Source organism: Coloeus monedula (genome assembly GCF_965178545.1).
Source record: "Coloeus monedula genome assembly, chromosome: 3".
Classification (NCBI taxonomy): domain Eukaryota; kingdom Metazoa; phylum Chordata; class Aves; order Passeriformes; family Corvidae; genus Coloeus; species Coloeus monedula.
The window spans coordinates 81,241,496-81,269,192 of record NC_138783.1 but is presented as its reverse complement, the minus strand read 5'-3'; the positions used below and the strand labels follow the sequence as shown (position 1 = coordinate 81,269,192).

At 36.0% G+C, this 27,697-nt stretch overlaps 1 protein-coding gene across 3 annotated transcripts in view; it reads left to right on the top strand.

The window, feature by feature from the left end:
• Positions 1-27,697, top strand: part of FGF14 (fibroblast growth factor 14) — a gene marked incomplete at both ends in the record, with an annotated part of 377,580 nt that overhangs the window by 292,551 nt on the left and 57,332 nt on the right. For all 3 annotated transcript variants that reach the window (XM_082279457.1, XM_082279455.1, XM_082279456.1), the window contains one exon: positions 2,371-2,474. In XM_082279457.1, the coding sequence (XP_082135583.1) occupies positions 2,371-2,474 (104 nt within the window). The remainder of the gene's footprint in view (positions 1-2,370; positions 2,475-27,697) is intronic.

Here is a 27,697-nt window from a genome sequence, read left to right as displayed (position 1 = left end):
TGTGCAGTCAGGTTCTGGAGGAAATTGATTTTCTTTTGTCCAGCTTCAAAGTACATTAAAACCACATGCTGTGCCTTACTGGTGCATGTTTTGCTGACCCCAGTATGAAACACATTGCTGAATATTTGTCAATCAATAGCTGAATATAGGCTGGCCTCCCTAGTTTTACTCAAGTCTGAAAGATTTTGTGAAACTTATTGAATATTCTGTATGTGCAGAATTGCAGCAATTCACACTCTAAAATTTTAAGGGTTTAGACTAATTACAGGAGCTCTGAAAATTTCCAATTAAAATTTGGTGGCAGTAAAAGATATATTACATGCCCTCCACAGTGCTTTCTAAATTCACCAGCAACTATAAGCCACTTCAGTAGCTTTATAGGCTGCATTAAACACTGATGTGTTACAGGCCTGTAATTCTTGTTCAGTGGTGGTTGGATTTTTTTCTTTTTTTTTCTAGCTTTGGTGCTTTATTTTTATTTGTAATACAGAAAATAATATCTAGCATCCAGAAGTTTTGACTGAACCACTGTGACTTGGAGTTATTTTTCATTAGCTGACCTAGTTCTCATGGCTGACTTGTCTTTTGTGTTCACTTCTTTTCTTTATACAAGTATTGTTTGCTTTTCCTTCCTGGTGTCCCCTCAATTGTTTCTTCACTCCTTTAGCATGGTGTTCCTGTGCAGATTTCCTCCTGAAATTTCTTTTCTTCTGGGAAAAAACCCAAGCTCAATTCTCCCCCTCCACAACCCACAGCAGTGATTTTGCTGGTTTTGACATTGTTTCGAGGGTAATGACTTTATAAATAATTTTTAGCTCCCAAATTTTATTGAACTAAAAGCCCTCAAGCCGTGCAGTGTTTAGCCTATATACTCTTAGGATATCTTTTCTGTGAGTGCCATATTTCACTGTTTTACATCTATTAGAGAGGGAACCTTGTCTGTACCAAATATTTTTTAGTAAACAGCACTGTAATATCCTAGCGTAATGGAGAATTTTGGAAATGACAGAAATTAAAATGCTGTTTATTTGTGCTAATTCTTATAATCTCTTTTATTTTCTTTGTAAACCTGCCAAATTGTTTTCAGTTCTTCTAGAGCTCTTTTGAATATATTTTTCTTTCTACTGCTCTGGGAAGTACTCTGCTACAATTCCTAGCTTTATGTTGGCTTTGTGTGTTCCTAAAATGATCTAATGTTACACATTCTTTTTCTGCATGACAATGCCGAAGGAATGGTGTCTCTTTTTTTTTTATAAACTCCTATCTTTCTAATAGTTAACCTATGTTTTTTTTCTCAGTTGTAAAGACTTGATCATTTTCATCAGAAACAAACTGTGTATTTTTGTCCTTTGACCAAACAGAAATTTTCACACCTTGAGAAATGTGTTTATCCACTGCAATTAAATGATCCTTCTTCTCTTGATTTGGGCTCTAGCTCTGGCATTCTGATTACAGACAGCCTCATACAGGACACTTTTTGGTCACACCTATGGATGTCCTTCTTAAATTTTGAGGAACTCATTGTAGGTGTTACTGTGTTCCTGAGACCTGACTTGATAGAACCATAGTCCACAGTGCATATGTTGTGCTTTTGGTTTTCATCCAAGGACTTGGGTGCCCCTGGCTCACCCACAGTGGAAAAACATTTAGCATGAGCGCTGTCTCACCCAGGTATTTTGCTCCAAGACTGATGTGTGCTTTGCATCTCATTTTCTAGCATGAGTCAGTAAATTTAGTATAGGTGTGTGCTGGCATAAGTTTTAGAAGAATTGGTTCATGCCACCTACTTAAACAAGTTGTGTTTTTCTGTGGTGAGGCTGGTAAACTCCCACTCTTCACACTGGTCTTTTTTCAGACAGTAATCAAAGTTGTGGCTGTTTTGATTACTACAGAAGTACATAGTATTTCTAGGGTATTTGTTATTAGGTGGTTTTCTAACTATTTTCTTATTATTATGCCAAGTTCTGTATTCAGTTCAATAACATTTATGCACATTTAGAGTCAGGCACATATTTCAGTGCTTTGATGAACTATGATAAGCCTTTTTCATTACCTGACACCAGTCAGTCTTACTGCTTCTATCAAATATATCATTCACAAAAGCAACGAAAAAAGAAAATTGAAATCACAGACCCCTTGACATCAGTCTTTAATGAGGACACCTCTTAACCAAAAACCTTAAAAATGCCCAAGAAAATACAGAGCTACTTGCCAGAATCAGAGAAGCAAGATTTCCTGAGTGAGTCTAATTTTAAAAGCATTAAAAAATTATAGAGGAACTAATTTTTTTTTTCTTTTTGCTAATTATGTTTATTTGAATATCGTATTAACCGTAGCATATTTATATCTGGTCATGCTTTTCCTTCACAGCTTTATTCAACCTTATACCAGTGGGACTTCGAGTTGTCGCTATCCAGGGTGTAAAGACTGGGTTGTATATAGCCCTAAATGGAGAAGGTTTCCTCTACACATCAGTAAGTACTTTGCTGGACTCTGTTTAAGAGGCACAGCTGAACTTGAAATCGACACAGGAATGAGACGCGTGTCCACTTTTAAGGAGTTCGCAATGTCTGTATGTGACACACACCAGGGTTGTGTGCAGCCTTATCTCTAGATGGGATACACTAGAAATTACTGTGTACAACGTATGAAAGTCTGCATGTTAACAATCCTAAAAAAACATACCATAGAGCTCTTTTCCTGGTAGGCTATACTGGTAGAGTGCCATATGCCACAAAGATTATAATTTTCAATTCAATTCTCCAAAATTTTTAAATAGAGACCTGCAGTTATTTTCTTAGTGGCTTGTTGATCGGAATCCAAAAACTGCTCTAACCATTACTTTTATTGATGAAATTTATGAGTTCAGCTTCCATCTAGAAGGTCATTAACAGTCTTATGGTTTATCACCATAATCTTGTAACTGTATGCTTAGCATTATTGATTTTTTTATATCAAATATAAGGAAAATAAAGAGCTCTGTGAGGGACTATTATCTTTGTGGAATGATCAAAGTTTAAAAAAAAACTTTTGAGTACAAAGAAGGCTGCTGGATAAAGTGACTGGAAAGATCTTGGATTGTTTATATTTCAATGATTTAATGCTAATCACTCAGTGCGTTGTTGTGAATATAAAATTCCTCAGTTTTGTGTAAATTTAGTGCCCTAACTTCCTTTAAAAGGCAAAGCTACTTTAATGTGAACAGGCAGTTCTGTCAGGTATTAACAAGGTGGCTTAAAGGATTTTTCATTACTATATTTTTATTGATATCTGTGTTAAATTTATGTACATAGTGCTTTTCTCATTTTTTTAGTCACATGGTTCTTAATTCCCAACTGAGTTACAACACACTTCTTTGTTTTCAATGTCTGTCGAAAGGAAATTAGAAAGATTAAGTTTCTGATGCCCTGAGGGAAAGTATTCTGTTTGTTTCAAACATACAATTGTCTTGGAAAAGCTAATTAGGAAGAAAAAATGGAACTAATCTTGAATGTCAATGTCAAGACAAAGAGAAAATTCCTTCTCAGAAAATGCGTGCTGGAAACTGCTGAAATTCCAGCAGTATGATCTACATTTTTTTTTTCATTTATTCAAAATAAAAATTCTATCACAGGAAAACATGCAGTATTTGCTATCAGAAGGAAGAAAACTAGAAGGAAAAATCTCGAGCTATTAGAGAAAATTAATTACTGGCTTTCCAGTTCCATCTCATTGTGTGAGGAGTTCATTTCTGGATCATGGCATGAGCAGCATTTTTTAATGTGTTGGCACACTGAAGAATACATTCTTGCCCAGCACTGTTCCTGTAGTAAGTTCTTAGTCCTCCAGAAGGAAATACAAATTTCAGAAAATGTGCAGTTTCCTGATGGTTAATTCTTAAGGGGGACCACACATGAACAAATTGTGATAGGCACTGTATTTATGTATTATTCTGGAAATGGTTCAAGTTAAATGAAGTTGAGCGAGGCAAGGAAATGAATGTTTTTATAATGTACTGCTTATTCTTCCTTGTGCAGAAAATGAAAGATGAGTGGCCGGCCCGTTAAATGACAAATTTGACATATTAGAAAACACAATGGAAGACATAGTTTTGTTATGTCTACAAAATGATTTTCAACTTAAACCCTTGCCAAATAGAAAAATAAAAATATTTGATCAAAAAATTTAAAGGTAGTGGTTTCAAAACATCAGTGCTGGTTTGATTGTTCATATTAACGTACCTATACAGGTTTGATTGTTTCATATTAATGTATTGACAACACTGATAATACGTTTTTGTCTCAGCAATTGCCTGCTTTCACCTTAAAGACTAATGTATTGGAATATAAAATGACAAAGCATCAGAGAGAAGTCTGTCTTCCCCTGAGGATCAAGATGAAGAATTATATATCATCATTTGTAGAAAAATATTTTTAACCAATCACTTTCTGTTACTGTCTTGGTGGATTTTTTGTCTTTTTGTTTTTCACATCTGTGTATCTGTTGCACATAAATGCAATTCTGTCTTGCATGTCACACGTTTTTCCCTTGGCTATTTGGGAGAGGATGGGAGAAGAAAGATTTCTAAGTTTCGTATGCCAACTTCCATCATTGAAAAAGACTGCTGCATAATGGGAATGATAGTTAAAATGTGCACATATTTATATTTATTACCAATTTCTTATAAGGATTTAAAAAATGGAAGCATGCTCTGTAGACTAAGTAGCACTTTTAGTATAAGTTGAAACTGAAGTTCTGTATAGTCCTCTGCAGCACGGCTTGGTGTTCCTTCTTCCTGTCACATTCATATTCACAGTATATGAAACCCATATCTTGTGAGAATAGCCCACATGTTGATGCCTCTCTTCAGAAACTGAAGGCCCCAACTCAATTATTTTTATAATAAGGTTCACATCATGTTGACTAATTAAGCAACAGCACTGACAGGAAAGGTATTATGTGTGAAGTTGCTGTGTGTTCTTGAAGAAGAAAAAGAAGGTACAGTGACAGACCAGTTTCACATACAGATTATAAAATGTGAATTTACATTGTTTCTTGCCTTTTTTAATGGTTGGTTGCATCAGTTTGAGAGTCTCTCTTTTTCTTCCCCCCTTTATTCTGGCACATTTAAAAATTTTTTCAACTATTTCTCAGAATTAGAACAAGAAAAATGTGCAGAAACTTCATAGAAGAGTGTTAATGTCAGTATTTCTTAGAAGAGAAACAGGAGGGCAGCACATTGTGTGGGAAGATCAGTCTCAAGAGCTTTTCATACCTATTTTGCCTGCTGCAGCAACTGAGATTTGTATTCTGTCATTTGGGAATTGATTGAGCCAGGGTCTCTAACATACACTATCAAAGTCTTGTCAAATAAAGGAGAAGCAAAATCTTTGGAGTTTGATAGGGTTTTGCAAAATTCCTGAGACAAATTTTCCAAATTTTTTTCCAAAATCATAACCTGATTTTTTCTACGTGTTTAAAGTAATTATTGTAATGCCATAATTCATTATTTTCTATCATATGAAATATGAGAACAATAGCCTTTTCATGTTGTGTTTTTCCTTGTTCTTTTAAGGGTTAGTTCACTGAAAGACTATCCATTAAGCTCACCTGGCTTGAAGCTTTGGATTTCTGCATCCAACTTTATTTTTCTGTGTGTGTATATTTACATATACTTATATCTGTATATCAATATATATCTAGTCATAAATAGGATATATTTATCTACTAGCGGCTTCCCAGTTCTGCATGTATGCTAGTGAGCAATGAGAATTTTAAAAATCAGTTGAAATTTATTTTAGATGGTTTAATGAACTGTGAATAATTTAATATTTATGACTGACTTAATAACTGTGAAAGCTAGTTTGAGAATCTGGATTTTTCCACAAAGAGCCATCTCAGTGAGATTTTTGATGTAATAGTATGGACTTCATATGTTAAAAGTCAAAAATTATGCCTTATTCCTTTCTTCCTTTGGAAAGGGTGAGCAAGATGAGGTTTCATTTCCAGGTTTTGTCTTGTCAAAATCAAAAGGAATGAAACTGGCTCTAGACACTGAGAAAGGGAGCACAACTGCAGGGGTTCTCCATGGGGAACAGGTATTGCCTGCAGCAGGAAGATGGCAGTGCAGTACTTGGCAGAAGCTTTTGCTGGGTTTGATGTTAATTTTGATCAATTCCCTTTGCAAGTGGTTCATTAGTTCAACTTCCAGGGGGCTGCAGGTTTTGTTTTGCTTCTAGGATTTCCTGCTATTTTAACAGGATGAATTCAGAATTAAAACCTATAATATGTTAGTCAATTTTATAATTCCTGTTTTCCTGCAATGAGGATGTGAGAGTCTTCTGGGGTTATATCAATGGACTTTTCTCCAGAATTATTTGATATATATGGGAGTGCTTGGAAGGGCTACTGGTTCCCTTTTTCATCATAGGAGCAGTTTGGCAGGGTACTACCTTTTATTTGTGGCTATCAGAGTAAGAGAAAAGGGAAAATCCAAAATCTAGACAAGGAAAAATCCTGTCTACAACACCTTAACCTGCTTGTGTTTTCTTCTTTGTGTTTCCTCTTTCACCATTTCTTCTGCCACTTTTCTGAGACCAGAGATGTGGACTAAACCAGAGAGGAAAGAGTACACCTGTGGTATTGTCAGCAGCAGGTATCAAAGTCACAGGAACTCACTGCATGGTCTCTTAGTAAGACTGATGCTTTGAAAGATGACTGAACCAGCAGGGCCAGGTCTGTCCTCCCTGGTCCCCTTTTCCACCATAGTGCACTGTGGCTCCAGAGGTCTTCTGGGTATGGGTTGTGGGAACCTCACTGGAAGGAGGTAGAAAGTACTGGAGAGACATGGTTGCATTTCTCAGAGGTTTTACCAACTTTTTGTGAAGTATTTCAGAATTGGGAATGTCACACTACTCGCTTAACAGAATAATCTTGTGAAGTGGGGGTTTGTTTTTCTGATCTGCCATGGTACACAGTGTTGAGGGTGTTGGAAGGGTGTTGGTTGGGGTAGCATTTCTGTTGCAGTAAGCTATCAGTCTGTGCCACAGCCTTCATGAAAGAGAGAACATCAATATCTGTTGCTGAGAAGTGTATTTGTTCTATCGCTCCGGCAACTCTCACCTGAAAAAAAAGCCTTTGAGGATTTCTCCTGACATTTCGGCAGCTTTCCAATGCCGTTATTTCTGCCACTTCTTTAAGCCCACATAATTGACCTCTCTGAGGAGAACAAAATTAAGCCTCAAGGAAGAACATAGGAGCACCTTCAGTGAAGCCTGAAAAAGAGTGAGAACTGAAGTAGTCTCTATTTCTAATATTTAAATCACAGTCAAATGAAAAATAAATTTTGTGTAGCTTTTCACAGAGCCTTGCTTTATGCTTTAGAATAGCAAAGCTTAGCATGTGCAGTACTTTGAGTGTTCAAAGGTGCATAAATCTTTACAATAAACAGAGCAGAAGGGAGTTTAAACTAGACAAAACCAAAGAGGAAATGCAATGTTTTAAAATACTAAATTTTTTATAAGAATGATCAAGAAGGGGTTAATGTTGACATCAAGACAACATTGTTGTAACAGTAGTTGACCTATGTTTTGGCAAAGATCATTCTCCACCTTGCAAAGTATTGTAGAAATAGTCAGGAATATATCTGTTTAGAGAAAAGTAACAAATAGAGCTTGCTCTGTGATTTAAAAGATGTAGACTTTTATTTCTAGTGGTCAAAAGTATACTAAATATCAGAAAAGGGTGAGTCTCTCTGCTCTTGAGGTATCTGTGGTTCTGTAAATGTAAGGACATCAGGGTGGAGTGTCTCATAATATTGTGATCAACAGAAAACATTATTTGCTTTCTTATGTCAGACTTATGCTTTAGGGTCTCAACCTGCTCCCACACATTTATCTTACAGCTTAGACTTTAATAAGACTGGGATAGGACCTTATTTCACTTGTCATTATCTGTATCTTGGAAGTATTCTGGCTCACTTTGGAGAAAGGAAAATGGGTATATTTAGTTATTTGAAAATCATGGCTAAATCCTGGTAAAGACTTTTGAAAACTAATTATGTGATATTTTTAAGACTGTAAATGCACAGACCTTATGCAAACTCCCTCATTTTAAGGACTTACTATTAAAGTGCTTCCTTGCATATGGATACCATTTTTGCATTTCCTGTTATCTTTTATTCACTTTGGGATTGGTTAGAAAGTGACATATTTGCTTCATATTGAAAAATTTTTTTTGAGAGGGGATTATATAGCATGTTTCAGGGCTGTGTTCCTCTGTAAATTGGGCTGCATCTCTCAGAAGGTAAACAAGTTCAGCATGTTCCAGCAGTTGAAATACACTGACAGGGAGGAGGAAAACACCTGCATGGTTTATGCTTATTTATATCTGTGTTTGGAGGTAGGTAATTTGTCTCTCAGGTTGCCTGCCAAAAATAAATACAGAAAATTGCCAATGAATTTATTCTATGGTAGCACTTAAGGAACAACTGATAACATAGCCCCATTATATTGTACAAAAGAGTGTCAGATGTCCCTGCCACAGCATGTAGTAGAAAAGGGGTGCAAAATACACTCTAAGTCCATGACTTTTTTCAGTGGGTTAGGTTTTCAGCACAGTTTTGATTGAATGTGCTGAAGCCAATGCTTTCACACACAAGATAAGGTAAAAAAAGGAGGCATGCAGAGACACATAAGAGTTTGATAAGGCAGGAGAGAAGTGAGAAGGGAAGAGATGAATGGAATGAGGCTGACATGAGGAGACTGTGATAAGAAGGGATATAAGAAAGTGGATAAATAGCACAGTGGAGCAGAGCAGTATTGTAAAAAACTCTATAATGATATCATCATTGTAGAAATGTTTAGGATGATATCACTATTGTTCAAGTCTCGTGCTTACATTTATTGCTACCTTTCTGAGTTTTTCACACACAGAAATGGCTACTATTCGAACTACAGCTCATAAACCATGTTGCTTAATGAAATATTCCACTTTGAATATATAAAAAGATAATTAGTAATATAAAGAGACAGTGTTTTAGTGTGACTCCTTAATCTATGGCAGTTGTTTCCTCCTGGAATTTAAATGCTCTACTGGGGATAATAAAATAATTTGACTCAAAATTTGCATCTGTTTCTTGCCAGTTAAACCAAATATGTATGTCCTGTTTGGTTCATTAATGTCTACATTATCCAGGATCTAGCTGAATTTTTGTCTGTAAGAAACAGTTTCATACTTGCTTAAATTATTCGTTTTCCTTTCTCGTGTATGTTTCTCATATCCACATGCAAAAATCTCTTACTAGATGTGTTCTCTCTCCCTGAAATGTACATAAATGCCTCAAGATTAAACGTTGCTCTTCCAAACTTGGCAAAGCACGGACGATCACAGAGTCAGCAGCTGCAGTTGGATATTTTTCAATGATTGTATGACAAGGAATAGTAACTGTAGGTAGGTATGCTAAAATGAGGTGGTCTAATGTCATGCTTCAGGAAGTAGGATGACTGCCACAGGGACCGAGAGGAATGCTTTCCACAATGTACAGCATCATTTAGTGCAGTTGCACTGGAGGAGGTTTGTCTCTGAACTATTGTGCAATGGTCACAGCTACAGGCTGAGCACAGGCTTGATGGACCAGCAGCTTAATCAAGTCTGTCAAATTTCTGCTTCTGGCAATTCTGTCTCTCATGTTAACATCCCTGTATTTTTGGCCAATGTTTGTTTTGTTGCATAAACACAACTACACTGTTCTGGATGTTTCTTCATTCTCTGCTTTGTTGCTCTTAGACGTTTGGGGTTGTCTGCATCTCACTGCCTGTTGTATACCACTCTTGGCTTCTGTTCTCTTACTTCCCTTCTAATTGTCACTTCCCAAGCAAAAAGGATCATGTTTGAAATTTCTAATTTTCCATTCATTACTGTTTAATCTTACTCATTCATTTCATCCAAGTACAAAAAGACTACCAAAGACTTAGAATCTCTCAAATTTTAGACAATTATCAAAAACATGTTTCCAAAACAAAGTCCTACTACTTCTTTCCATTAATGGTTAATGAATATTAAAAATATTAAAGCCAATTTTTGGAGGATTTAATGGTAAGTTTAAATCTATTTCATAATTACGGTGTAGAGAAGACTTCCTATTGCATCATCAAGATCTGTAGGTAAGAAAAACCTCCAAATTTCTGTGGAGTAGCGCAGTTAGACTCATGTGGTGCTGTCTGTCACTTCTGTAACTGCATAGTTAATGCATCTTCTGTTATTCCGGACTATTTCCAAAAGATATGTGTCTAAATACAAAGATAGATGAACAGAACTGAACTGAGAGCTTTTAGATATATAGTCTATTTTCAAAAAAATATTTCTGCTTGTCTGAAGAATGGCTTCAGTCAGGCAAAAATTTGCTTTCATTATGCGACAAAAGATCCACATTACCTTGCAGAAATGAAATAGTCAAATGCATATTTTGTGATTTTTTAAAAAATTTGTCTAAAATTTTAAATATCTATATCAGAATATTCAGTTTATATCTGATAATATTAAAACAAAATATGTGAATGGTATTTACCTAAGTAATTAAAGAAAATTATGCAAGGATCCTATAATTTCAGGGAACTTTCTAAGGTACCCCTCATATCCTATAATAAAATGGTGTGGGCTCAAGTATGTGCGTATTAAAATATCATCATATCTTTACAACAAAATTCTGTATCATGTGTGGTCCTTATGATTAGACTTCAGAAGAAGAATGGCATATTTAAAATGTTTTTGTAGTGTGCAACTCTACACAACAGGGCTTTGTAGAAAAGATACAGTTGTGTAAATATCAGATGCTGACAAAAGATGTAGGGGCATTTGGTATTAGTGTTATATACGTAAATGACTGACTTATACACAATATCCATTACATTTTTGTAACAGGTTTCCTATTATTCTTGATTTTGGGGGGGTCTTGTTTTACCTTGCTATCATACACACAAATTTTCTTGCTGTAGCAGATTCATTTTTTCATTTGAAGAGGCAAGTGTGCAGCTAAACTTAGTGACTGATGGTCAGTGATAAATTTATATCCCTTGTAATCTTCCCATATGCCTATGGAAAAATTTGGGATATTTCTGTTTCTAAGGCAGCTTTAGCCATAGGCTGGATCGTGTATGAAAACTTGACCATCTGGGTAGGCCCACAGAAATGCTGATTCTGAATGTCCTGACTAATGACCCCTTACCTTGACCTTTCACATGTTGGCAGAGTTTGTTAATCTGCCCGAGGGTGTTCATAGTCCCCTCTCTTATGTCTGCATGCCACAGGGGACAGGGGCTGCTTCCACAGCCTTTCCCTATGGGATTTTCTGTGACCAGAGACAGGATCTGCTGTGTGGCTTTGCAGACCTAAGACAGTCTGTGGGTGAATATGTCCACAGAAAAGGCTGGGATTATCCCTGAATATACTCAAGACCACATTTTGTTTCCCTTTAGCTAAATTTGTAGCTAACTATTTGTCAATTAGAGTTCATTTACAATATAAATAAGTGTGTTGACACTGATTTTCACATGTCTAAACAAAACTGACTAGAAAAACAAGCGTCCAGCAACTTGTACAAAATTAGCTAACATCAAGTCTTGATTTTCCTCTTGGTTTGTCAAATTCCTCAATCCTCGACTTTCTCTGCTGGCAGCTTTCCCTAACGGTGTTCCTTGGTGTATTCCTGTGCATAGTGCATGATCATATATGCTCATTATGCTCATTTAGACAAGTATCATAGATCTTCATTCCCATACAGGGCCATGAGCTGAATTTCAGTGATTCTTGTGAGTCACTTCCAACTCAGGATATTCTATGATTCTTACAACCTTCTTTTGACATTTTTGTTTGTAGAGTGTGACTCTTTCCTGCTTTCTCCTCTTTCCCTCAGTTGGGACACCATTCAGTCAGAGGCAGTTTTAGGTGGAAACAGACATCCTGATGGAGTGTATGAGGTTCATCTGTCTTGTTACCTGACCAGGCACTAGTTGTGGCACGGCATCAGAATAACACGTAGCAGTGATGGGGCCTTTTATGCCCACAGCTCAGTGTAATTAAAATTTCCAATTTCAAATTTATAAAATACTGCCTGAATGTTGAAGGGCTCTTTTTTTTTGGAGTACCAATTGTTGGCCTAGTTATGATGCCAATTACAATTGCTGATTTCATAGGTATCAGGGTTGGCGTAACAGAGCATTTTCAAAAATCCCTCTTGGAAGGGTTAAACTGGTGAGTTTGTTGTGCAGTGTTTATTCAGCATATTCTATTCACTGTCAGATTAGAAGCTCTCTTGACTGATTCCTCTTGATTTGACAAGGATTCTTGTTTTTTTATCAGACTACAAATACAGCCTTGGGGACATATTTTCTCTCCCCGAGGGTGTCTCACAAGGAATCATAAATCTGTAAAAAATCAGCAGTCAAGCCTGAATTTTACTGCAGCAAAAGCGTTGGAGTAGGGGTGAATAGACAAGTCACCCCATTGTGTTTGAATTCAGATGTGACTCTTTTCTACATTCTGTTCTGATATATTATCACTAAACATTTTGTAATAAAAGTGACATGATGCCACTACCTGGAAAACCATGAACACCTGGAATTAATATACAGGATTTGTAGGAAAACCTTGTACTTTGAGTAAGTGGAACAAATACCCGAAGACTTAATTCCTTCTGTGCACCCTTGGTTTCTTTTTCCAATAGCACATCACATTATGGAAGGCTTTGGCTTATTAACAGACCGATAAGATTTTTTAGTGTTACCAGACATTTACATGATATTACTTAATCTTTAGTGTGATTGTCTGCAAAGCTGAAAATACAGTGTTTCAACATGAAAATGAAATTCTAATACTTTGTGACTCCACAGATGTACAGAGCTAAAGACCCAAAGTTTTCCACAAAAGAGATGCGATTGCCTAATTCACCATGGAATTGTTTACTTATTGCAGAATTGCCTAACAGCTGGTGAATTTTAAAAAGATAGAGAAAGGGTTTTATACCACAGGCACAAAAAAAGATATAGCTGACATTTCAAAAGCATCATATATTCTCTTTTTCATGTCCCTCTTGGCCAGCATGTGACTTCTGTGTTGTGACTGATGTCCCCTAAGCAGTTATACCCTGTCACATTGCTGTTCAGGCTACAGGCCAAAACTTAGCACAGCCCAGATCATCAGAAAAGAAAAATTATGATTATGAAAAAATCTACTCTTAAAAGTAGCTTAGATGATGTTTGGAATAGGTGGAAGTATAAGATTTTTTTAATCTATTTGCCAAGTATTGTTACTATTTCTATCCCCCAGTGTTTTGTATTTCTGGATGAGTATGGCTTTATTAAAAAAAAATACATAAGGGTTTAATTTTTATAAAATTTTAATTAAAAAGTAGACCTGCCTGGGATTAACTACATTCCAAAATTCTTGTTGGCATTTTGTTCTTTACCCTAGGATAGGTTTGGATGTTCTCTGCCAAGGGAAGAACAAAATACATGTTGCTGTGATAAAGAGAGAATAGTCTGGTCAGACAAAACAGTGAAGTATAATTAATATAGAATTATCTGGAAGCACAATCTTTGTAGAGTTACTTCTGCTTTTACAATAGCATAGAATGACTTTTAGATTTGGTAGCAATTTTTCCATTTGTTCCAGTGGGATTTGAAGCTATTGGTCTATACTTCAGTAGGTACTGGAATGATTTGGGTAAGTGTAAGCATCATTCTCATTCAGCTTCTTGAAAAGAATATATGAGGGAGAATTCCTTCATTCAATTCAGTACACAAATACTATTAGTAAAAATGCATTTTTAATTTCAACCTTCTTTCAACCTTGTGCTTTCCTCTTGCCCTCCCCCCCACCCCTTTTTTTTCCTGGAGAACTTCTTTTAAGGCTTATGGTAACATAAAAGACACAGCATTTAATATTCTTTTTCAACATTTAATTGTTCATGAGGAGGACTGAGTTGACTATTTTCTTCTTGACATTTGAAGATCAGGAGTGTGCCCTTGTCTCTTCATTTTCAAGTATCTATTGGCACCAGCAACAAAGGAGATGAAGGAATCAGCCTTTCAGGCATTGGAAGTGACAACTTCAGGAAGCATCAGCTGAGGCTATTCTATCACCCATTTAGCATGCATCTGACCACTGAAGGTAGCTGAAGAATAGCATTTGAAAACAGAATAAAAGATAAAATTGATATTTCCCTTAATATGTACAGAAATTTCACCACATCTTTGACAAATGTCAGCATCCTGCCCGGTGCTCAGAACTGTGAAAGTCACTTTTCTTCAATTGACACAATTAGAGTAGAAAATAGGTCAATTGATTTTTGATTTCCAAGGATTATCTTATGGAGGTGACTGCTCTATAGATGGAATATGAGGAATAGTGAGGTAGTGTCTAAACTATTTCCCACTCACAGTTTTTGATGTGCAGGTATGGCACTGAGAAAGAAGAAGGCAGAGGAAAGGATTAGGTAGATGATCCACAGGTAGATTATATTAGGTTCACTTCAAACTCTGCCAATCATATGAAAACAGTCTCACTAGTGAATATTGTCAGAAACAAGCCATGATAAAAATAGCCTCACTTGAAATTGTTGGAGTTACCTTAATAGGAAGTGTAGGGACATGGGCCATGTTAGAGACAGACAAGATGTAAAATTCACACTAAATGACCTTTTATTCTGGCAGATGACAGCTTTTATTGTGAAGAGGCATGCTCAGTTTTATTTGTTTGTAGATAACATCCAACTCAGAAATATAACATGGAGTTCTGCAGTCCTAGTCTTAAAAATTACACTATAACCTTGTTAACCTCATGACTTCCAGAGTCATATTTTTGTGTGTGAGCCTACAGTGGTAGAAGCTTCATTAATAGATTTGAGCAATAAAAACTCATGGAAATGTAAAGAAAATGCTGATTAGTTGTTTAACTGAAAAGTCAGAAAATACCTCCACAAGTGTAGCTGTTAACATAGATATTGCCAAATAAAGGAATGACGAATAAATTGTAACACTGTAGGCATTAAAGATACTAAATAAAAATTAAAAATATTTTGAAGAAAATACTCTGAATTTATCTAGGTAATTTTTTTTTTAATGAAATAAATAATCCAGAAATGCAGAAAACCAGAAACAATTACTCAACCAAATTTTCAAGATCTTTAGGAATGTAGAGAATTCTGAAATCTTCCCATAATATTTAGTAAAAGTTCTAGATAATCAAAAGAAAAGCATAAATACGAATGCATTTTTAAATGCTCGCATTTTTTATATGTGTAAAGGGGTGTGTTAGTGTATATATCCCAATGCATGACTAAAAGTAGTGTAAACTATACATAAAGATGTAATTTAATGACAGGCATTAAAGTTATAAAAAACCCAACCAAACAAACCAAAACCAACCCAACAATAAAGCAAACTCACACCCTATGAAACTGTTTTGAGAGTGAACCTAACCTGTATTAACATGCCTAAATACTTAAAATTATTATCCATTTTTACAAGAACTGAACCTGTATATTTTGCAGATTCAGAGTATTTGTGCTTCTATCAATAAATACAAAGTATCACTTATCAAATCAGGAAGCGCTGAATTCAAGGCGGTATAACAGTAACTTTATAAGAAATCAGTGAAAATTAGACAATTGTTTTGCCTTCTTAGTTATTACCATCTTTGGGTAATATATAATTAGACTAAGTCATATTTTTATGAAAGAGATGGACTTCAGAAGTTCTGTAAATAGGTTTGTTCATATGTTTGGGGTTTTTTTCCAAGAAGCTGAAACAACCTCCTTTTCTTCACTTTCTTCCATTTGTCAAAACAAGAAATGTTGGAAAATGCCCGCATCTATTTTCTCTTTTTGTCAAGTCCTATTTGTTAAAGGAGTGCTATACTCTTTTTCCTTTGTCTCTGGATGTAAGAAGGAATTTTATTTGGCATTTCATGGCCTGCTGCTTTTTCTAAAGGTTTCCAGCTCAGTTCCCGTCACTGGTAGACAGCAGGGGGTTCTCTCACTATGCTTAAGAGTGTTGGTAGTATCTTAGTATCTTTCTCTTAATGTCAACTTGATATCACTCTGTGATTGAAGTGACCTGGGAAAGCCAGCTCTGCTGGATAAGTCCTTATTAAGGTGGCACACTGTTCTTTTATTCCGAAGTAAATATCTACTTTACACTGTAAAAAGACCATCAACTAAATAGGTTCATTTATTTATTCTAGAGTATGACTAGGTAAAACAGGTAACCATAAAAAATAAGCAAATATTTTCATTAACATTTTCTTTGACACATTCCATTCTAAACATCGGTGTTGAAATATTGGTAGGAAGGCAGGCTTTTGTAGGACAGGTTATTAAAATTATAAACTTATATTACGCTAATAAAGAAATATGCCAAGGATTTCTCACACACTTCAGTAGTTTCCATGCTTTTGGGTAGCCTCAGTAAGGGGGAAACACTGTTGCTTCCAGAAGTGAAACCAGAGCCTTAACAGTGCCAACAAATGCCCATAATATCATAGTGACAGAAATTTATTTTGTTGAAAAATTCCACTTTGTGACCCCAAAAACTTTGACATGCAGAAATAAATGTAGCTTTTTTACTCCCATGTATGCTCTTAGAGAATGCCAGTAAGCTTTCTTGTCTTCCTTTTAAAAAAGAATAAAATTTCGGAAGCTGTTTAATAGAAAAGAGTTTAATTGACCATAGTCAATTAAAATATATATTAAGTGCCACGGAAGTATGTATTAAGTGTCAGTCATGAAGCAGAGATTTGAGATATGTGAATATGTAACAGTAGAAGCTAGTCTGCACAGAGCCCCTAGATCTTTCTCTAGACTATTTCAGTCCAGGCTCTGACAGGATTAGGAAGCAGGTGTCTGAGTTTCCCATTGCTTTCTTGAATTTGAAAGTCCTAATAAATTCATTAGAGCACCATAGCATGTGATTTGTAGTCACAAAGCCTTCTGTCACCTGGGAAATGTCTACAGAAATTATTGACATAGATTCAAATGATTTGAGCTAACTTTATGGTAGAATGAATGTAACAAAACTGTGAAATTCTTTCTGCAGCAAGCCTCATGTAGTCTGCAGTGTGGAATACCCTGACTGCCACTAAACCATGGCAAAATTGCCGTTCATCCACATGCTGTCTCCAGAAATGCATCTTCAGTAGATTCTGTAAAAGTCCTATCTTTTCATCATTTTAACAAAATGGTGAACAGTGGAAAAAAAAACTTCTTCTTCATACAGTTTGTTTGCTGGGGGCTAAAATCTCATGTTCAAAGTAGCTGTCTAAAAATGAGCTTTTTGTCTTCTCTTTTTTATTTTCGAGTTCTGGTAACTATTTCTTCCCTCAAGGCTGTTTTGTTGGCTAACTGGATTACCTGAACACAGGGACTAAGAATTTTATATAGAGCCACCTTATCACTATGCAGATAAAACTTAACTTTCACAACCTGATCTGGCTCATTTGTTCTTGACCACGGATATCTCCTAGCTGTGCTGTAGATGAATACAAAGCAGCAGTATCAGGAAACAGGTACAGCTTTTAGTATTTTCTACTGAATCTTGGAAAAGTTTCCCTAAATAAGAATCTTCTAGTCTGCTAGGTGCAACTTCTGCAGTGGAGAATAGTAAAAAAAAGGCAATATTGAACACATCAAACATAACTAATCATTTCAGATGTCAGTTTTAACATACACATTGAATAATACATAATGATTTCAAAATCACATCATTTAAAAAGATAAAATCCATATTTCATGGGTTGCAATTAAGTGAAATGCAGTGAGATGAAAAGCATTCCAGGCCATATGCTGTTAAAGCTTCTTTAAACTTGGCAGCTCTCCTTGAGAGCATCAAAGGTGATTTGAAATGTAAATAATGCTTAGAAAAATAGCTATACTTTTATTCAGACCTCTATACTTAATTCAATGATACAACTTGCAAAGTTTTTATATTTGAAAGGTGTTATGTCAATAAAATTGAACAGGGTCCTTTCTTTTTGGTGAGATGTACTTGGTAGTTTCTCTTTCATCTTAAAAGTAAAGTAATAATGAAAGATTTAAGGTTGAAACTGAAAGTACACTTTTATTTCCATTTCTTTATATTAAAATGGTGTTATATCTATTTCGTGCAATAAAGCTAATAAAACAAAAAATATCTTAGCATTAAACTGCTATTTTTTTCTAAGCTACTGAAAAAATTAAGCAACATCTCTAGCTAGGTGTAAATGTGACATTGCAAGACACCTGTCTTCTCTTGTCAGAACTCCTGGCCCTAGGGAGCTTAATATATCTCTGTGAATGCTTTTCTTAAGTGTAGCTCACCATGTATATAGTGGATTATAGGAATGCATTTACTTTGCGCTTTAAGAGTGCTTCTCAGCGTTACTTATTCGAATCCTGGTATAATCACTTGGGTAATTTTTCCACTTTCTATATTTTCAAATGCTGCATGTCAGGGGATAGAACACATGAAAATATTTCGAGTATGTCACTCCTTTTACTTCAAAGATCAGCTCCAGATGTTTTACAAAATTTATGTTGAAAAATAGTGTCTTCTAGTGGTCTAGAAGACACTAAGATGTCCTAAAAATGTCCTGGTAGTCATAGTAGTATTAAGAAATTCAAAGCCAATTTATGCCTTTTGCCAAAGAAACACAGGAGTATGGAGGAGCAAAGAGTATAGGACATGGCTTATATGTGTGTTTTCTTTTTTTCTTTTGGTCTGTATCTTGCTTAACAAATTGCTAAAAAGGTAATGAAATCAAAAATAGCCCCAACATTTAAAAAAAAAAAAAAAAAAAAAAGTCGATATTAGACCCTAATTAACAGCCCTTTATTGTAGAGAAAATGCATTTTGCAGTATTCCTGCAGTTGAAATTAGAGGTGCTTTATTGCTGCCTGCTTTGAGCTGCCCTTCCCCCTCCCCGGTCAAACAAGCCAGGACTTGTCCCTGCCATGTGCTCAGAGGTCCTTTGTTCCAAGCGCGGGCAAAGCCAAATGTAACTCAGACTCTTCAGCAGTGTCTGATTGGCCGCTCACCCCGGGTCCGCCCCCAGTCCGCCCCTTCCCCCAATAAAAGAAGGACCTGCAAAGGGGCCCACCCTCTTTCGCTCGCACCCCTTCTGCCAACAACTTCTGCGTGTCTGTCTCTGTTTGAAAGCTTCTAATTGCAGGAATTAGGCAAACCAAAAGCTATATTTCTCCCTCTTTGCTTCTGCTGGTGGTATCAGCTTTGCAGCTACCATTTGCCACTTTTAGAGCTACTGAAATGCTGGATTGCCCGTGCTACCTCTCTAGGCTGACCGAGGCTTTCTAAGGCATTGAACTATGAGTGCTAGCAGGTAAACAGCTGTGAATATTCCACAGTGCTTAGTGGAACGGAGCTTTAGGCTGCAAACAATATTCCTGAGGGGGGTTATAATCAGTGAGTATTATGAAAAACCCAGCTACAAAAGATTTTCCAAGAAAAGTACAAGTGTAACAGATTCTAGCATCCTATTTTCTACTTTTGTTCCTTAAGACTTCTGCTTCCTTGCTGAACAGAAATGGAGGGTACATTAAGAGTGGCTAAACTTTTAAACCATAAGAATGGCAAAGCCAAATATAAATGCAGTCTTCTGTAGTAGAATTATATATGTATATACACATGGAGTTGGAAAACTTAAATAAAAGTATTTTCCATTACGAATAATCATTTGCTTTTCTCTTCAGAGAACACTGTTGTAACAGTGGTCAGGGAAAACAAAAAGAATTCTCAGAGAGAATGCCTTCAGGATATACTGTATCCTGTAGTATGATGCTGGCTACCTTAGCAAAATACCTTAAGAAAAAATAAAAATAACAAAAGAAATACTGCAATAAAAATTTCCTGTTAACTTGGAAATGTAAGATGGTAATGAGAATGCATTTTTCTAACACCCAACTCTGAGTGGCTCTTCAAGACAATTGCCAGGAGGAGGTAGGAAGCAGACAAGTGCATCTGAAACCCCTTATATACAAAATAGAAATTGTTGCAGAGATAGCTTTGAAATGAGAATGACCCATGAATAAAAAAATCATAGAAGAAAATGATACTGGAAGAAAATGATGTGAAAATATGTGAATAAATATATACCATACTTTTTCCTGTTGAGATCTGAAAGGTAATCTGTGAATTTTAACTGCAGGGTAGAGGTTTCTTATGTAAACTTAAATGCTATCTGTAGCATGAATAGATGTCTTATCAGTCTGTAATGTAGCTTTTCCTTTGTTTCTCCCTTTCTCTTTACATACTTGTACTAGTTTGAAAACAAACCAGTGGGAGGCACCAAGTCAGAATAACAATTTAATGGAAATTAAAGAAAAGGAAAAAAAGTAAAAGAAAACACTGGTTCAAACTGACAGAGTCAAGATACAACCTGAGTCCCTGTTAGGCAGGGTGGTGGTAGCAGTCTGATAGAATGGTGGCTGCAGTCCTCTGAAGCAGTGATGCTGTAGTAAAGGGGTCTGCTCTTCTTCAGAAAGTTCAGTGGTGGCTGTGTAGCTCCTGTCCTCTGGAAATCCAGTGGAAAGGCCATCTCTGGTGTTCAGAGTCCCCGATTATATCCACGATGGAATGCTTGTTTCCTCCCTCTGGGTGGAGCATCTCACAATGGGGTAATGAGTCATGAGGCCAAGTGTTGATTAGGCTCATTAACAGAAGATGGTCCGGAGGGAGTTATCTCTGAGTCATGGGGCAGGACAATGATGGGCCATTAACAGCAAGATAGTCTGGGGGGAGGAGGCAAGGAAACCCTGCCCCACCTGATTTCAACAGCTCATGAGGATGGTAAGAGAATACACTGCAACCCAGGACAATACTATTGAAAAATCTTTTCCATGGTATTGCTTTCTTGGGTGTGCTTTCAGTTTAGCCTTTTTTTAATGTAGATATTATTCAGTAAAATTGTTTTCTTAATGTAAATCCTTATAAAAAAGTTTCGTCACATGTTCACGTTGTTTGAAGGTGTGCTTCAGACCTTAAAAAAACTTAGTAGAATCTTTTAAGAATTTTTGGTACCATAAAGTTTGGGTTCATTTCCTCTAATACTTCCATTTTCATGTGACACATGCTAAAAAGTTAATAATTGTTACAAATTGTAGAACAAATGGAAACAAGGATACGAAGAAGCACTTGAACGCTCAAGGCACATGGTGTGACTCTTGGGGACAATCCTGTGAAGTGCCAGGAGTTAGACAAGTTAGATCCTTGTGGGTGTTTTCCAGCTCAGGATTTTCTGATTCTATGATTCTGTGTGGGCTAGTGGTGAACTGATCTGTCAGAGAGAAAAGTTAACTCATGCTCCAGAAAGTAGAACTCGTACTCCTTTTGGCCTCCTGGTCTGTAAGGCTTATGTCCCCTCCTCCTGTGATCCTCTTCTCCTTCCCTCTCTATTGCAAATTTTATCACCCTAAAATATTTTCATTACAATCTAATATATTGGTAGTATTTATACACTCTTTTTTAAAAGGAGTCATTTGCTACATGAAAGGGAAACTGTTTAATTCAGTCAATAAACAAAACCTAGAGCTCTGGAGAGCTGCGGAGAGGTAGTTACAGCACTAGTATCAATCCCCAAATTTCTTATCCTGATCCTTACAAAACACAGCTTAGAGCTTTGTTTTGAATCATCAGGCACGAAAAGAAGAATATAGGAAGGAAAATAGGAATGATTCAAAATAGAAATTAAATCCAGCAGCATGGAGCATAGAAAATCCTTCTAATAATATTTTGTCCACTTCCTCTCTTTTTTTATTTGCTTTTCTCAGTGCTTCCTAATGGTTGTTTTGCTAGTTTCTTGTCCAATACTAGAATCATAGTAGATGTTCATTTTTACTTGTGTGCAAAGCTAAAAAAGCACAAATATTTACCCTCAAATGTTCTAAATAGTTTTTAAATAGTCTTCAGTGCTGTCCTTTTTCCCACAGAAGTCTAGACCTTCATTTTTATCATTGAGAGAATAAAATGAAATGAAACTATCTAGTCTAAATTATTTCTCAGAAAACAATGCATGCAATGGCCTTCATTTGATGTCCAGCAGAGCTCAAAGGAAAGGTAATGTGTGGCTGCTGTGCCTGGTTGAAATCTCATGGATCAGCAGCACAGGTTTGTAGCTACACTGCAGGTACCTCATAACCTCCTTCAGCAGCTCCAATGGCCCAAACACAAATATGTTCATTTTAGATAAAAATCCCACTAAATTCAACTGGAGAAAAGCCCAGGTAAGAGTGAATACTTTTGAAAATTCCACTTCCTATTTCATTAAATGGAATGATGAAACAGTTGTCTGTTTTCTGGGGTAATGAGGTTATTGCAGAAAATGAGGTACCGCATAAAAGGACTCAAAAGTAGTTGAACTTCTAACATTTTGAAAAAAAATTGCATTTATTGCTGTGATTTACAGTTCAGTTTTCCTGGCATTAGTTTGATTGTGAGGTCTGAGAACCTTTAAAATATTCTTGAGAGGTAGTGTGTTCATGAAGGGAGAGACAATAATAACAACACTTGATTAGTTCAGCAAGCTGTTAAAGAATAAATTTATATTTTAGTTTAACCTTCTGTGTTTAGGGATAGTTTATATTTTTTTCAAGATTTCCAGAAGCTTTGCTCTATGGTGTGCTCAATGCATTTTAGTCTGAATTGCTTTTCACTGTAAGGAGCAAATACTGTTCAGAAAGGGAATGGCATGATGACCAGATGAGAGTCCAGAAATGGCATAATAATCCTGCCACTAGTACAATATTTCACGCTACTGATAGGGAAAAAAAGCTAGAAAACCACAGAAGAACAATTTTGATAAGCTGTGTTAAGAGTAGAGAAATATTTCACTTGAGTCATGGATGCAATTTAAATGCTGCATACCCCTTTATTTTTCCACCTCTTCAAAAAAAGAAAAACCAAAATAAAACCATTAATTGTCAATAAAGGAAATTTTATCACAAGTAAGAAGTAAAATAAGTTCCAGGAGATTCCACTAGCATACTGTATAACAGTAATAACTGAAGTATATATTCCTTGAGGAACTTATTCTGTAAGCTCTCATGTGACTTTTTATTGCGTTCTAAAATGCGCCTTCCTAAAAAGCTCCCGTTTCAGCTTGTATTGTGCACCACTTCTTCATTCCCCTTTACTTATTTTCTGGCACAAGCTAGAAATAGTTTTAATGCCTATAAAATCTCTTGAAGGCAGTTTAATATGACATGGCTGTGCAGTAGGGCACAACCTTTGAGCTTACTGTGAAGGTAAAGTATTCTTTAGAAATATTACAGAGATTAGGAAGCAATCAGATAGATGGTTATGACTTCAAGACTTAAAAAGCCTCCACAACACAAAAAATAAAAGCCTGAGTGTTTGACCTTTTTTTGATGTTGACAAAAGTGTTTCAGAACAAAATAGTGTTGTGCAAAGGAGATGCTTAAATTGTGGATGTATGCAATAAAAGATAAATAGCAAAAGTTCATGTTCAGTCAATCGTTTTGGAGCCTCATAAATCTACTGCACCAATTTTCTTCAGTTACCACAGGGGGGTTAGAAAATATTTGAGGTAATCCAGTCCTGTGAGTTTTCTTGATGTTTTTAGATTGCTTTAGTAGTGTGTAAGTATAAAAGGTTCAAGAAGTGAAATTATGTAGACATTGGCATGGAATATTACTATTACCATTGAAAGACAAGTCTGCATCCTCTGACTAATAGAGACTGTCAATGAAGACACTCATCTCTCTAACCTTACTTCCTTCAAAATACAAGAATAATATTCAGTAGTTTTCGTGGACCAGCTCCAAGAATTTATGACTGAAAGAGTATTTAAATAAGTGTGGTGGCTTCTCTGCAACTTAATTGTAGACCATAAGGTTACCTCGATTTAGTTCTCTGTAGGGAAAGTTCTAGACCCCAGTATTTTGGGGTGTATATTTATTACTGAGCTAGTTGTTCTCTGATACAGACATAGATTAGAAGATATGTTACTGAACATAACTAAGCTGAGTTAGTACTTAATTATTAAGAGTCTATCATCTAGATATTTAAACTCTCTGAAATATACTTAATTTGAATCATGCATCCTAGGGCAGGTAGTTCTTTCTACACTGTAATCGAGTCTTTTGTTGAGTGAAATCTGATGTCACTTTTTTTTTATTTGGAGTAAAAATTCTGTATATGCTAAAGTGTCGTTCTTTATTTTTTGTGTCACACAAAATTACTCAGTGTTGTGGTGGTAGTGCTTTCTTGATAAGCTTATAAAGTCAGTTCATAAGGACTGCATGCTCCATGTGTTAAGTGATAAATGTAAGGTTTTAATTAAGCCATAAACTACAGCAACAGCTAATTGTTTTGAAGGTTTTGGGGTGGTTTTTTTTTGGCAGAGCAGTACATTGTAATTGGAGTCACCATGAAAGAAACAAATTATACAGTAGCTGTCTGCTTAGTTCAGCATGCTAAATTCCCCAAATTCTTTCTCTATTGGTGTATAGCAAACTGATTTAAACATTTAATTGAAAACATGAAAATTCCACAATTAAAATCCAGACCCAAATTATAGTAGCCCTGTATCCTTTACTCAGGACTAATCATCTTGTGCAAGTCACAAATAAAGATAGTGCCCAGTATCTTCTAAGACTTCTGTAAAGAAATGTATTCATGTTAAAACACTGTTCTTCACTGAAAGAGGTCTGCCTCCACCCTACTCCCTCTGTCTTGTACTACATGCAAATGTTGTTGTTATTGCTCTTACAAGAAAGGAGGGGATGCAATGGGCACAAGAATTTCATTTTATATAGGCCACCAGCACACTAGGAACATACCTGAATATGACTTACAGGTTTGGGCTTTTTTTCCTTTTTTAAAAAAAGTAGTCATACTGATTTTCTATGTACCATATGTTTTCTGTGTTGTTGTTGTAGGTTTGGGGTTTTTTTTTTTTTTCTCTTTCTACATGAATATATTTTTGGCTGCTCTCCTGTGTTACAGGGCTAGATGGACTTTGTTCCGATACAACCCTTCCCTGTGGAGATTTATTCAATGGGATTGCAGCTGGGTTTATGCTGCTGCAATTCTCCTGTGTGCTGTGTGCTTACTAACTACACAGCATGAAGCAAGCAGAGTAAAGGCAGTATTTAAAGATTTTTGGAGGCCGCATCCACATCTGCTGTACCTCTATGAAATTTTTCTGTGTTTATGTTCCCCCAAGTTGTAATCTCAGCAACAGCAGTATTCTGTGTCTTTGGTAACAGCCAACCGCTGGCATTATGCTAGATAGTACTCCTTGATGGTGCAAAGGTATTTGTCATACTTTGTAGGTACAGAATTAAATATAAAAGTTTAAATTGTAGCTTCAAAAGGTGGGTTTCTAAAAATGCAGTTTCACAACTAAGCAACAGCTTCCTGTGCTTTTTGCTCTTGAAAGGAAATATCACTCCTGTTATTTATTTATTCTATCTTAATTAGTGTATAATTTAAGGTCTCCTGTGTCAAGGTAATGCCACCTTGGTTGTTTCCTGAGCTTTCTGATCCTGGTCTTTCTCCTTGTCAGAGCAATCCCAGGAGACAGGGATGGATACCTGGGAGATTTCTGCCTCTTATTAGGATGTGCCAATACTCATTACTCTTGCAACACAAAGTCGGCATGTGGGGCCTAGGTGTGGGCACAGGGGTTAACCTAACTAACCTGTAAAAAATCTGTGATCGCTTTTGCAGAGCACCTGTTTTGCTGACACCTTGCTCCAGGAAGGTAATACAGGACAGGAGGCACAGGGAGATGTGCAGGCAGGTTACTGCTGCCTCTGTGCTGTACCAGCTGCTGTTCATTTCCAGGCTTTGAGGTCACAGGTTTTGGGTCCTTGTTACCCAAGCTGTTTCTGAGAGGACAGGCACACAAGTGCCCACTGTCTGTAACCAGCCACAGAGGCTACGAACAGCTCATTTTTTGTTTTACTCCCCCTTCCAAAGAATCATTATACCACTGCCAGGGCTGACAGTGCTACATTAAGATAGATGGCACATATCAGATACTTGCAGCTTTCTGCACTAGCTCTAGGAAATTCTACTAGTATTATCAAATTTTGTGTCTGTGTTTTAATTAGCACAATTTTAAGAGTGACACACCTGGTTTTGCACATGCAGCCATGCAAGAGAAGCACAGTAATTTATTTCTAAGAGTGCTGCAGTTTTAGCTCAAAACATAACTGAAGAGTGCTCCTGATGTAGCACTGACAGTGGCTGTGATTGTATTTTAATTTCTTTTTAACTAGAGCTCCTTGTTAAAACTCAGACCATAAGGGAGTCTAGACACATGTGAAATATGAAAAGTTTTGTTCAGTTCTTAATCATTGATTCATATAATTCTTTCTGACCCTTTTTTTTTTTTTTGCTAGAAACATAAAACAGGGATAGAAGATTTGATGTGGAACTTGCTTATAATTTTTTTTTCACATACAAGAATAGAAAAAAGTTGTGCAATAAAAAAAAATTATTTATTATAATTTATATAATATATATAATCCTAAAATATATTCTCCATTATTGGTGTGAAATATTGTCTCTTAAACAGCAAAAACAATTGGGACAAGAGTAGGTGTATATAATATATATAACAATTTATGAGTACATGACTTAAGCAATAAAAAAGAAAAGGAAGTTTTTAGCTCAGAACAAACAACAGCACAGTCACTATTATGGATCTAATAAAAATCATGTTGGCTTTTTGTATATATGAAAAATCAATTTTTACTTTTAATGCACACAGAAATCAATGTACTAGAGTGAATCTTTCATAAAGAAAAGTCCTTCTGCCTCTCGGTTTAATATTTTCAGATGCAGCTAACTTTAAAGGGACTCAGTAATACTGAATTTCTGATAAAAGGACTGATTTATTGTATAGAATCTGGGGCAGTTTCATGATTTGTTTGTGGTTTAATGAGGGTGTTGTGGTGGTAAAGGAAACCATTATTACTTGTAACAATCTCATTCATTTCAAATGGCTGAAGCAATGCAATTCAGTGAGCAAAATTTGCAAATCAATGCTGTAAAAATGATTTGTTGTACTTGATTTGAACAGCTGATGTGTCTGTTGCCTATAAAACTGAGATATAGTACATAGTGCAATGATGTGTAAGTGGATATATAGTAAATAGAAATAGATGGGGTATTTTCTTGCATAAATTTCTTTTCAGTGCCTATCAAGGATGCATACGTGTTTTATGTAATAAAGACAGTACCCTTAAGAGTATTTTTCATTAATGCTTTAATATTTCAGACAGAACAGACTTAACTCAAGGGAAAGCAACAGATTAATGTGACATTTCAATAGCAGTAACTGTTAGACAGTAGTGACACAACAGATTTCTCATGTTTTAGAAGAATACACAGGTGTAAAACTGACAACTTCTGTTTGGTGTGTTTGAGGACACCCAAGTCAATTGTTTTGCATTATCTTCATACCTTACCCTGGCATCTGATTTAAATCTCCTGTTTTCACATATTACCATAGTAGGTTAAGTACCTTTTTCATTTTGTTTTTTTGCTCTTGAGTTTTCACTGCAATGAGTAACCAAGAGCCTTTTCAGAAGGAAGACTGGCAAGTCCGGTAAAATTTTAGATTTGGATTTTGCAGACTGTGATTGTTCAGATTTGGCTTTACTAAGCTGATCGATAGTATCTTTTTCACTTTTTTCTATATA